General features: G+C 44.2%; 1 protein-coding gene across 3 annotated transcripts in view; it reads left to right on the top strand.

Moving 5' to 3' along the window:
• Positions 1-12,343, top strand: part of MCF2L2 (MCF.2 cell line derived transforming sequence-like 2) — a 212,679-nt gene that overhangs the window by 60,630 nt on the left and 139,706 nt on the right. For all 3 annotated transcript variants that reach the window (XM_045850840.1, XM_045850839.1, XM_045850838.1), the window contains exons 6-10: positions 1,036-1,152; positions 5,616-5,765; positions 9,902-10,026; positions 10,835-10,949; positions 11,425-11,544. In XM_045850840.1, the coding sequence (XP_045706796.1) occupies positions 1,036-1,152; positions 5,616-5,765; positions 9,902-10,026; positions 10,835-10,949; positions 11,425-11,544 (627 nt within the window). The remainder of the gene's footprint in view (positions 1-1,035; positions 1,153-5,615; positions 5,766-9,901; positions 10,027-10,834; positions 10,950-11,424; positions 11,545-12,343) is intronic.

Here is a 12,343-nt window from a genome sequence, read left to right as displayed (position 1 = left end):
TTCCAAAGTGGACTTATCACTGGACTAATACATATGTTAATAGGAGAAAGCCTGTATTCTTATGTCCTCTGAACAAATATCAACTTTCAAAATAATCCACAAGAAGGGAAGAAATAGAAGTTCATTAGACAGAGGCTTCAGGGGATGCAGCTCAGAGGCAGGAGTGAGTAGGGGTGTGCTACAGTGAGGGACAGAGAGCCAGGGCCCTGCCTGGGGGCGGTCTGGACCGTGTGGTCTTCCTGCAGACGTGCGGGCAGTCCCTCGTCAGCACCGGTGTGTTCGGCAGCAGGATCCTTAGTTTATGAAAACCCACCCTCTGTTACCTTCACATCTCCTCTGTAAAGATTAGATGGGGGCATATCAGCATTCCTCATGGGAGTGCATCAACAATGAATATTTATTAAAATTTTTTAAAATTTGGGGATTTTAGGGGGAGAGGGGGAGAGAGGTACAGAGAGAGAGAGAGGAAAAGAAATATTGACTTGTTGTTCCACTTACTATGCATTCATTTGTTGATTCTTGTATGTACCCTGACTGGGGATTGAACCCGCAACATGGGCATATTGGGAAGATGCTCTAACCAACTGAGCTACCCGGCCAGGGAATGAATCTTTTCAATACTTACTCCTTAGTAGGTCCTTATATTCTAATTTTATTTTGTTATTCGTCAGCCCACCCTATATTGGGCTTTTCATGACAGATTTTTAGGTGTCAGTACAGAACTTGATTTTAGTGGCTGAAGAATATACCTTAAGCTGGGAATTTTTGACAAAAATTCACCTCAAGCAAGACCTGACTTCTAGGTAGCTGAGATGTGAGCTCCCTGATCCAAGTCGCCGTTTTGTCACAGACCATTCAACACGTTGGCATTGTTCTCTCAAAGGGGGGAAGTGGAAAGGGACTTTCTCTGCTGGATATAACTGTTTTGGATATATGTCCAAGAAGGCAAAGTTGTACTATTTAAATGACAGTAGAATCTCGATGAGCTACTCTTTAATTACCTGTGAGGAATGTATTCTTTTTCTCCTTCTCTAGATTATCCTGCTAAGTTCCATCTCTGACCTTCAAGGCTACATTGACAAAAGCCAACTGACAGAGGACTTGGGGGGGACTTTGGAGTATCGCCACAGTCAGTGGATAAACCATCGAACTGTGAGTACCGGCTTGTGTGCCCTCTTCAGTGTCTCCCCTTGTTTTCCAGGGGACAGGGGAGCTGAGATCAACCGTTGGTAGGTCATCGCCTGTGACTGCCTAACCCTGAGAAGGCTGGATTTTCCAAGCCACGAGGTGGGCGGGGAACTAGGGTGAAGGGAAGAGGCTGGAGTTTCTCCCGCTGGCTGACTACCTTCATCTCGGCTCCTTTTCTGGCATGGGAGTTTCGGGGGCTTGACTTAGAGTGCACCTGGGGGATTTTCAAAATACTGATACCCTGCTCTACCTCAGAGAAACTGATTTACATGAGTTGGGATGGGTCTCAGGCACGAGAGTGTTTCACAAAATGCCCCAGATGGTTCTAATGTATAGACGGATTGAAAGCTGTGAAAACACCTGATATATATATATATATATATATATATATATATATATATATATATATATATATATATATATATATATATGATGTTTCACTTTTCCCCACATAGTCAAATTGGTAGTTATTTTGGAGGGGTCAGTAATACTGAGGAAAAAGTGAAGCTGAAACTCACTAAATAATGTGTTTCTGTATAAAGTTGTTATTCCCCTTTCCCTGCTCTTCTAGCCCCCAGAGCCCTGAAAAAATTAGGTTTTCTAAGCAAAATGAAAAGCTCCGTTCACCACCCTTATGACAACTTGTGGCATCAGCACACGTCTCTGTGTCTGGTCACTTTGGAAACATGTTACCCAACACCTGAATGACGTTTAATTAAGTATGAGAATTCACCTCATTGTAGAGTGTAATGTTTTGTGATTTTTTTTTAAAAGGAAGTTTAAGAATTGACATAGATTTCTCACAACATAATTTCAAAGTGGCAGATTCTAATTCCTCCCTCACTTCTTCGTATGCCATGTAATTTCAAAAAAGGCATGTCCCCTCCCCAAACCTGGAGGAAGGCCCGTGAGCTGGGCAAGCTTCCCTTGGGGCTTCCCATAGGTTTTACCGCAACAGTGGTGACTCCCAGAGACTGTATACTATGAAAAGCAAAGCAAACAAACCAACAGATAAAGAGTGTAACGTTCTTCACAAACATGTAATTTCTAAGTAAGCGTGGATATGAGATACGAGGGAAGCCAGTGCGGAACGTCGCACGAGGGTGACGAGGGCTGTCCCAGGAAGCGGCTTCTTTAAACCTCATAAAACTCGGCACCTGGAGGTGCTCGGCTTGCTTTCTTCCCTTGGAATCGAGTTGCTACATTTTTCCCTTGGAATCGAGTTGCTACATTTTTCATGCATTACTTTAAAAAGGAAGAGAATTTTACTATCCCACCAGCGTTTTCGAGCTAGCCAACTCCCCTTTTGCCCTGATTTCTCTGCCTGTCCTTTTTTTAATAATGCTGTTCATGTTTTTCAAGTGGCCTTAGGTTTTTCTGACATAACACAAACTTGCAATAGATGAAGAAAAAGAAATGAGTGCACCTTGACATCACAGACAAAAAAGAATTTGAGAGGCAAAGAAAACTGAGGCCGTGAAGACCGAGCATTTAAAGACGTGACCTGAGCTGACATGTGCACACGCACCCCTCCCCCCAGGCCTAGTTTTCACCCCTGGTTTGCGTTTGTGCGTGTGTTACACACAGTGCAGTGAACTTTAAATAACACAACTAGTACTGAAACATCGAGATGTTATTTACATCCTTTTGCATGTTTAATGTATATATTTTATATATGCGCACGTATATTGTAATTAGAAATATATATTCACAATATATATTACCATATCTTATGAATATGTAGGTCCTTTTTTGGTAACAGTGTGCTTTCTGAATGTCACATCATTGAGACTCATAAAAAGTTAGGACTGAAAAAAACCTTAAAGGTCATTGATGTCAATCACCTTATTTTGCAGGTGAGGAAACTGACCTTCAGAGCACAGAGGTGACTCATCCAAGGTCCTACAGTCAAGTAGTGGCAGAGCCAAGACTAAGGCCAAGCTCTTTTTTGTCCCCCTCTCAGCATGAGGTCCTCTGTACCACTTCCAAGGCAGATTATTCACTAACCAACCCCTTGGAATCGAGTTGCTTTGCTATTGGGGCCTCCACAGGAAACCTCTGGCTCTCCTCTCACTCCAGGATGACATTTACAGGCCTCACACCCGACCCCCTGGGTCGTTTCTGTTATTATTGTTACATCTGTAAGGTGCCCTACTGTGTCCAAAGTCCTTTCTCATTTGCTGTTCCTTTTGGTCCTCAAACCCTGCGAAAGCCCTTACCCCTATTTTTCAGACGAGGGCACTGAGACTCAAAGGTGTCACACGGCTCACCCCGGGGCCACACCGTTAGAGATGATCGGCCTCTGCAGGCTAACTCAGGCTTTCAGCGCTCAAAGCCTCATCTTTTGGGGATCTAGTTTTAAATCTAGTTTTATTAAACCTCGTTTTGACTGCCAGGAGGTAACATTGTGTTTAAGAGTGCCAGCCTCGAGCCAGATTACCCAGGTTCAATTCCAGTTCCGCCACTTATTTTTTATATGACTTTGGGAAAATTACTTAACCCCCATATGCTTCAGTTTCCTCATTTATAGAGCAGGGCAGTGATAAGAATAATACCTAAGTGAGATGTGTTATAAAAGATAGGGCATGTAAAGCAAAATACTGAATAACTTCACATTTTCTTATAATTCCCTGATAAGTTGAAATTTTTGTTATTCATCATAAGCTATTAGTGAATGCAGTTCAAAGAATATCTCATATGGATATTAGATTATGTAAAAGTAATAACACTTTGATGTACTGAAAAGGCTTTTATAAAAGTTACTGCTTGTCTGACTTTTCAGGACTACAGTACTGTGAGGTTCAAGATCGTTACTGATTCAAAACAAACTCGTAGATACAAGAACAAACTGAGGGTTGCCAGGTTGGGGGCGGTGACAAAGGTGAAAAGGATTTAGAAGTACAAATTGGCAGTTACAAAAATAGCCACCGGGAAGTAAAGTACAGCATAAGAAACACAGTCAATAATATTGAAATAGTTAGGTGCCAGCTAGGTACTAGACTTATGGAGGGGATCACTTTGTAAATTACATAAATGTTTAATCACTTCATTGTACACCTGAAACTAATATAATATTGTGTCAACTGTAATTGAAAATTTAAAAAAAATGTTAAAGACGGTTGCTTCATCAATGCTTGTGCCAATAGGGGAGCTTCCACCCAAAGCAACGCTCAAAAATGAAAGTGCTTTATGTGGAGAAGACTCGAGTTGAGACAGTGGGGGAGGTGGGTGCTGAGCTCCGGAAGCCTGATCCTGTCGGCCCCAGCCCTGGCCTCTGGTGTAAAGAAGCGACCCTTCAAATCTGGCACATTCTTTATGATGTGTGTTTGGGTTTTCAGAAATGATAATATTTCTCTGATAATGTAGGAACAGAAATAAGTTTTTCCCAAATGAAAATCAGGTTGGCCTCTTTGCTCCGACCATTCGCCCATTCAGCAGTTGTGTAGGCCACGGGAGAGACGGGCACAGTGCTGCGCCCCGGGGGAAGAGATGAACTCGACATTGTGCTGCCCTGTGGGGCAAAATTTTCTCCAGAGCAGAGGGGAATGGCGAGGCAGTGCCGGTCTGGCTGGTAGGATGATTTGTAGGACTTTGAAAAGCCACTCACATTCCACTAACTCTTCTGACGGTCAGAGCCACTTTTTCTAGGTTAGGCCGCGTGTTCCCTAAAGCACCCTGCTAGAATGCTGATATCTCGCCGTGGATGTTAGCCGTGAAGTCTCTAACTCATTAGCTGGTATTCGTTTAAAGGCAGAGTAGGGTCTGTCCCTAAGTGAAAGGGTCACGGAACAAGGTAAATTTTTTAAAGGAGAAGAGAGAGGAAGAGGCCCCCCCGTTCTCTTCACACATGTGCCAGAAATGACTCTGTTAAACGTCACTAGTGACCTAATCACTGCATTCATCTTTTCCCTCAATGTCATATCCTGTCAGTGGCATTTGACAAGTTTCTTGGTGGCAGCCAGGCTGTGTGGGTACAGGTGATGGGAAGATGGAGGGCAGGTAGGGACTAGAAGAGAAGGAAAGTTTTAGTGGAGGGGGTGGTGAGTGGTTCTGCACGTTTTAGCGTCTTATCTAATGTAAATCCTGAGTCAGATTTAGTGTTACATGTTCTTAAGGTAACAAACAGCCTTCTGAAATTGAAAGAGCTGACCTTGTTTGAATCCCACCTGCCTCCTTTTCTTATTGCCCAAGTAATAGGGTCTTGGCAATTCACTTGACCTGTTGAAGCTCCCTTTTCTATAACATGGAGATAAAATACCCCCCACTCTGGATCATTGAGATGACAGATAAACGTGTAGCACCAAGCGTAAGACATGGCCCATTGCAGGTACTCGGGAAATGGTAGCGGATTCTACCGTCCTTCCACTGATAACACATAGTGTCGAATGTTAATCCCTCCACATCGTTATGATTTTCTGACTTTCCAGGCCATAGAAAACTTTGCCTTGACATTGAAAACCACTGCCCAGATGCTTCAGATGTTTGGGGCCCACCTGGCCACGACAGAGCTTCCCAGAGGCGTGCCATCCACCGAAGAGCTTCTGCTGTCCCACACAAGGCAGCGGGACAAGCTGCGGGTGAGTGGTCAGTGGCCTGTCACAGTGCAGCCTCTGTGTCAGCAGATGGTCAGCCTCTTCGAGAAAGCTGGGAGCAGAATTAAGATCTCTTCTTCCTTCTTCTCCAGTGACTTGGAGGGTGATGAAATTGTTTTGGAAAAACCCAGGAAGTTATACACTTTAAAGGGTGGATTTTGAGGTATATGAATCATATCTCAATTTTAAAAAAGAAAAGATCTTTGGACCCATAGGCAGTAACGAGATAACTACCAACCCAATGCAGACGTGTACTTTTCTTAATCTGTTTATAACCCTGCAGACTTTCCTTCCTAGCAAAACAGCTCTTCCTATCATCTTATCCAAGCTGGCTTTTTAAGCATTGCACAGAGACAGGCAGTCTCCATCCTGAGTCCCAAAGGTGGCTGTCACCTCTTTGCTTGCCGGCTCACTTAGGCCAGAGACACAGGGCGCTGGTCTTACACTCTTAGGTGCCTTAGTCAACTAAGACACGGTACTGTGGGCTCATTTAAAGAGGGTAAGACTCTCATTTTTGTTATTGTTGTTGTTGTTGAAATAAGAAGTCGAACAGAGCCATAGGCCTAATCTCATCATGCATGGGGAGAGAGTGGTCCTGAATTTAGTCATGTGATAGAGCAAATATGAGTACAAATGTTTACAAATATGAGTACTACTTGGTATTCAGTATTTGTTCCATTCAGTATTCATTTGATTCTGTATTCAGCGATAACAGTTCCATTCATGTTACCAAGGTAACAAATAATCAAGAGGATAATCAGAATGACATTGGCCCTCGAAATAACTATGTAGTCTTAGGAGTTGGTAAGACCCCTCTGTCCAGGCACCCCTGTGAATGTGGTGCTCAGAGAGTTGCAGAGCCTGTGGCCAGGCCTGCAGCCAGGGCACCACCTGGCTACCCACACACCCTGCCTGCCACAGCCCTGGGGCCTGAGCATGGGAGCTGCACACGGGCCCCAATCTGCTCTCCATGCATAAATTCACAGAGAAACATGAGTGGATAACAACAGAAAATGGCATTGGAATAGTGGGAATCAGCAATTTTGCATAGGGAGATTTGGGAGGTGTTTACTATAGTCTGCCTGAAATTGGGACAAAATTGTACAAACGAAATGAGTTTGGTGCTTGGAAAGTGGGAAAGCTACTAGTGAACTCTGTTCTCCTCGATCCAGAGAAGGAACTGGAATTAATACTCTAGCAGAAAATCCAGGCCTTGTCAACAAACCTTTTGATGAAGATGGCTGGCTGATCAAGACAACACTGAGGAACCCTTGAGGGGAAAAGCACATGAGAAATAGCATAAAATCTATTGAGGAGTAAAAATGGAAACTTCTAAATAAATTAGAATGAAGCAACTTAAAAAAAAAGACCCCTTTGTTCAAGCTCTCCTTACGGAGAACCTAAGTGAGAAGTGAGCAGGCACGAAGGTCTCAGTTTCGCACAGGAGATCGGTATCCTTGTGAATATTTTCAGCGTCGATGCCTTTACAAATCAGTGTTTTGAACCAGCTCTGTGCCACGGGAAGATCTCTCCTGGGAGCTACTGAAGATGTCTCGTGCCTTCCAGGGACTTTGTTTTTTTGTAAATTATAAAGAACTGCATTTCAAAAGCCTTCTCTGAAATTCATTAGGGGACAGTATAAACAAAACATAACAGTAAGCTAACTTTTAGTGGCAGAACTGGGGTAAGTAATGAAAATGAAATAAGGATTGTAAAGCATTAATCACTCGTATGTTCTCTAGGCTCTGATTCATTCCTTTACTTCCCTTCCCACTTCTGCTCCCAGCCCCCGACACAGCTGAGCACAGTGCCTGACAGGTAATAATGGATTTTATAAGTATATTTTAAATGAGTGCCACAATTCATGCTTACCCTTGTCATAGAAGAGAATTCCCCCAGAAAATGTACGTTCTTTTGAGCCTGGAGATGTCCCCCTCACTGTGTTAAGTGGGTCTTGCTCTGAACCAAGTGCTTGTCCCTCGTGATGGAATCATACTGATGAGTACACACTAGGTCAGCCGTATCCATTATTAAAAGAGTGAAATGTTTATATCCCTTGAGGGCCCCACTCCACCTCCCTGACCCATTTCCTAGGACCCGCAAGACCTTCTCACGATTCTGGCAACTGAAGTGTTAACCCCTGGGCCTCAGTTGGTCTCAGGATGGTTTCAGCCTTGATCTGACATCTGTGCTGATTGGTCAGTGCCCGCTCTATGTGGGTATTAAGTATTTTGAATTGTCACTATTGTGGACAAGGGCACAATCCATTTTGGGGCTGAGCAACTTGCCTTTATGCTTTTCAAGTACTGCAGTTCCTCAAACTTGCCCTCTCTTCCTGGCAGACTTTGGTAACCCTACTGAAGCTGGGGCCTATTCCCAAAGCTGTAACTGGGTCATGAGTTTACCTTGTTTTTTAACCACATGAAGGGGATCCGTAGCACCTGACATCACTTACGATGATGCACACCTCTCTCTCTCTCTCTCTCTCTCACACACACACACACACACACACACACACACACACACACATGCTGCCTCACACTCCACAGCACTTTGGGTATATCTCTCTTCCAAGCTCCCCTAGCAATGTGCCTCTTCTTCTTTGGCCCCTCCACCTTTCCTCCCAACTCTGTATCATGCACACACACATTATATATGTATTTTTTTCTAACAGTAGCTAATGTTAGAATACTGCTGGAATGCTGGAAGCTCAGAGGCAGTTAAGAAAATGAGTGAGAAAAGCCAGGACCCTTTTTAGTGGGTCAGCAGAGGAGGAAAAGCTAAGAGTGTTTACTAATGTGTCCGCCCCTCCCTAAGCATATCTTATTTGTTAATCCACCTATAACCCGGTTTCTTTTAGACTATTATTAATTCATCCAACCTACAAATATTTAATGAACATTGATAAGAAGAAATGAGGGCCGATGCCTGGAGTGGAAAAGAAGGGATATGTCCAGTTCTCAGGCCGGAATACCAGCCAAGTGGCCCTCTTGGGGCATTACTTGAAGTGGACAGTGTCCCCGGGGGTAGCCAAAAATCTTGAGGGGCTAGATGAGTGAAGTCAAATCAGTCATGAGGCTGGGTGTGGATGATGGAAGTCTTCAGGCGGGTGGATACTGGAGAGGGGTGGGAGACAGGAGCAAAGCCCGAGGCCGAGAGTGCTGGACTTCTTCGGGGCCGGAGCAGAGAGTGTAAGACTCCTCCCACAGGGAATGAGCGGGCCGCTGTGTGAAGGCTGGAGATGGCTGGGCCTGGAGGGAGCGCTTCAGCGTTCATGTGCCTATGTGTGATTGTTCTGTGACTTCGGGACTTTTCTCATTCTCGGGGCATACCAAACCAGCATCCTGTGTAACCCAGAAACCAAACCCAGCACTCCCGGGAGCAAAATTCTAGTCCAGGCCTCACCCCTTTTGCCTTGCTCCGGGCATCGAGAAACACCTGCAGTGTGCGAGTGGAGGACAGAGCTTCTGGATTTGGAGAGAGGTCGCCTGACACACTCCCAGTTGCAAAGCCCTAAGTCTCCATGTAGAAATAGCAGAATAGAGTTGGTCAGAAGTGTGAATCTTTCCATGTCAAACTGAAACTTCTGCCCACCACTGCCAAACAACAAGGGAGCAAGTGGGAGGAGAGGCACATGTTGACTAATGAGACCAGAGGAAGTTTTATTTTTCATGTCAACTAGCAGTTATTGCATTATTGTTGCATGGCAGTTCCCAGCATTGAACATTCACTATCTATCATTTTCTTATTTCCGGCCACTCTCCTGGATCAGAATCAGTTTTTATTAACTAATTTTGCTCTTAATTTACAACAGCTTGAGATAACACACAAAATTCAACGGTTGCTTTTGGAGGAAGAAAGTGGATGGGCTGTGGACAAAAGACTTACTTTTTCAATATATATCCTTTTGCACATTTTACATTTTGTAGCATGGGTAATAATAACCTCTTATTACCCATTAAGAATAAGTCAATTCATTTTATAAATCTGCAGCTTGAATTTTTTAGCATTTAATTTCCTAAGTGAAAGATATACTGATCTACCATTCTCCTTACCCCAAATCTACCAAGAATTTCTTTCATTAATTTCTCATAAAAGAGACTGTATTTTTCTTTCTCTAGGATGAGCTGAAGTTACTTGGAGAGCAAGGAGCCACATTGCTGGCATGTATTCAAGAACCAGCAACCAAAAGTCCCACTAGCAAACTCAATCCCAATGAACTTGATAATGTAGCTACCATGGAAAGGTGAGTGAAGGTGGAATATACTTTTTTAGGAGAGGTTAGAACTAGGTGATTCGAAACAACCAAGGACAGATTAGAACAGCTGCTACTGGGCCTTGGTAGGGTAGCATGTAAGAAAGAATAATATTTGAGACAACAAAGGGAAAAAGAAGGTACCCATCTGGCATCCAGCTACGGAGATGTTTTTATGAGAATGCCATTCTCTCCACTTATGAAAAGCTGTCATCCCAGGGATTTTGAGGGAGATCATAGTATCAGTTGAGTTTCATTTCCAAATAACAGTTTGTCTGGGTGCTGTGCTTTGTGAAAGAAAAGGTGCAAAGGCAAGTTTACCAGGGGCGTGTTTAAAAGCGCAAAGCCGCAGCTGCAGTGACGTGTCTGCCTAGCACTGAAAGTGTCCCGATTGAGCCCTGACTGGTGTGGCTCAGGGGGTTGGGTGTCATCCTGCAAAGCGAAAGGCCGCTGGTCGATTCTAGGTCAGGACACCTGCCTGAGTTGTGGGTTCTTCCACGGTACAGGCATGTACAACCTATCTTCTCTCTCACATCGATGTTTCTCGCCCTCTCTTTCTCCCTCCCTTCTCCTCTCTAAAAATAAGTCAAATCTTTTTAAGTGGCCTGATTGAAAAATGGGAAATATGGGAACCAGCAGAACTATGAGAAAGTCATAAATGACACGGACTTTCATAGTAAGCACATCACCACGATTAAAACAGTGACTGACAACACGGGTGTTACCTGCACGAGCCTGTGCAGACTGCTGTGGAAATGAACGTTAACCGCAACGTCGCTGTCTTGTTCTTTCTCGACAGGTTACTGGTTCAACTGGATGAAACAGAAAGAGCCTTTACACAGTTTTGGTCTGAGCATCACCTGAAGCTTAATCAATGCCTACAGCTACAGCACTTTGAGCACAGTTTTTGTGAGGTGCTATTTTCTTATTTAATAGTACTTCCTTTTATGGTCCAGTGACCTGCAGTTCTCTCTTCTGCCTTGAACTCTGAGTATTGGGGTTTCTCTTTTCCCTCTAGCCCAGCTCCCTCCTTAAATCTTTGCTTCTTCTCAGACAGCCTCTTCTCGCTTTTTCAATGGGGTAGTAATGTTTCACAGTCCAATTTTCCTGTTGGCATACATGGTATTTCAGTGATAGTTTATCTTCCTTTCTGATTGATAATCTGTAGACTCTAGCTTTAATATTCCATCTACAGGTGTCTAAGCAACCCCGCCACCCCCATTTAATCTCAAAGTTAATGAGCTGCAATGCATAGACACTATATACACTGGTCCTGAATCCCCTGAATCTCCCTTTTCAGATTTTTGAGTTTTCTTAGATAACAGCCAACCTCCGCCTCCAGATGGGTGCTCACAGGCTTATTTCTGGACTGTCCTATGTGTCTTGTAGGTTAAGCTTGCCCTGGACAACTTACTGGCAGAGCAAGCAGAATTTACAGACATCGGAGACAGTGTGATTCGCGTGGAGCAACTTCTTAAGGAGCACAAAAAACTGAGAGAAAAAGGCCAGGTTTGTTTTTTGCCTTTACTTGTGGACTTGGAAGGTAGTCACTGTGGACAGTGGCAGATCATGCCCACGCGTTGTGGGAAGGCTGCTAAGGACTCGGGAATCCTAGAGCCTGCCCTGTCAGTCTCCTCGCCCTCACCCCAGGTCATGCAGGAGATGGACCCCTGAGCAGCTATGGTAAGTAACACTGCAGTTCAGGGTTCTGTTAAGGCTGCCAGAGCATCCTGTTGAAGTTGGAGGCTCAGGGGTGAGGGCTCTGGGTAGCCCTGCCCCTTCTAGCAGGGGAGCGGCAGGAAGGCAGGTGACAATGAATGCATTACCCACAGGGCCCCGGATGTGGAGGCGTGGGCTGGGTTTTGGTGGTAAGGAGGGGAAACTTTAGAAGGGGAAACCAGAAAAAAAAGAAACTAGTTTTATAACAATCAAGACAGTGAAAAGGGGGAAATGGGTCCCCATTAGTTCTGTTCCTACCAGATTTGGCAACACTTTCTCCCTTCTCACGCTCCAAGAGTTGTAAATATCAGACTTGTAGAGGAAGAGATATTTCACAATTCTCTTAACAAAATTATACAGTTTTCCAGATCTGCACACAGGTCAGCACTTAGGAGTGAGTCTGTTCTAAGTCCTCATAAATTCATCTCATTACGACTTAGGAAAGCCAGTCATCTCTTTCCAGAGAAGCTCCTTTCTGCTTTTCTTTAATTAGCTTCTCTATCTTTTTGTCTGTTGGGGACCACGTATCACATGGTTAACAGTTTCTGAGCTAATCCAGAGGCATGTTGCCCAGGCGGTATTTTGAAGT

The sequence above is a fragment of the Phyllostomus hastatus genome, unplaced genomic scaffold (genome assembly GCF_019186645.2).
Source record: "Phyllostomus hastatus isolate PE091 unplaced genomic scaffold, TTU_PhHast_1.1 phas_contig_86, whole genome shotgun sequence".
Taxonomy (NCBI): domain Eukaryota; kingdom Metazoa; phylum Chordata; class Mammalia; order Chiroptera; family Phyllostomidae; genus Phyllostomus; species Phyllostomus hastatus.
Note: the sequence above shows the minus strand (reverse complement) of the source record. Positions and strands in the feature narration are given on the sequence as shown.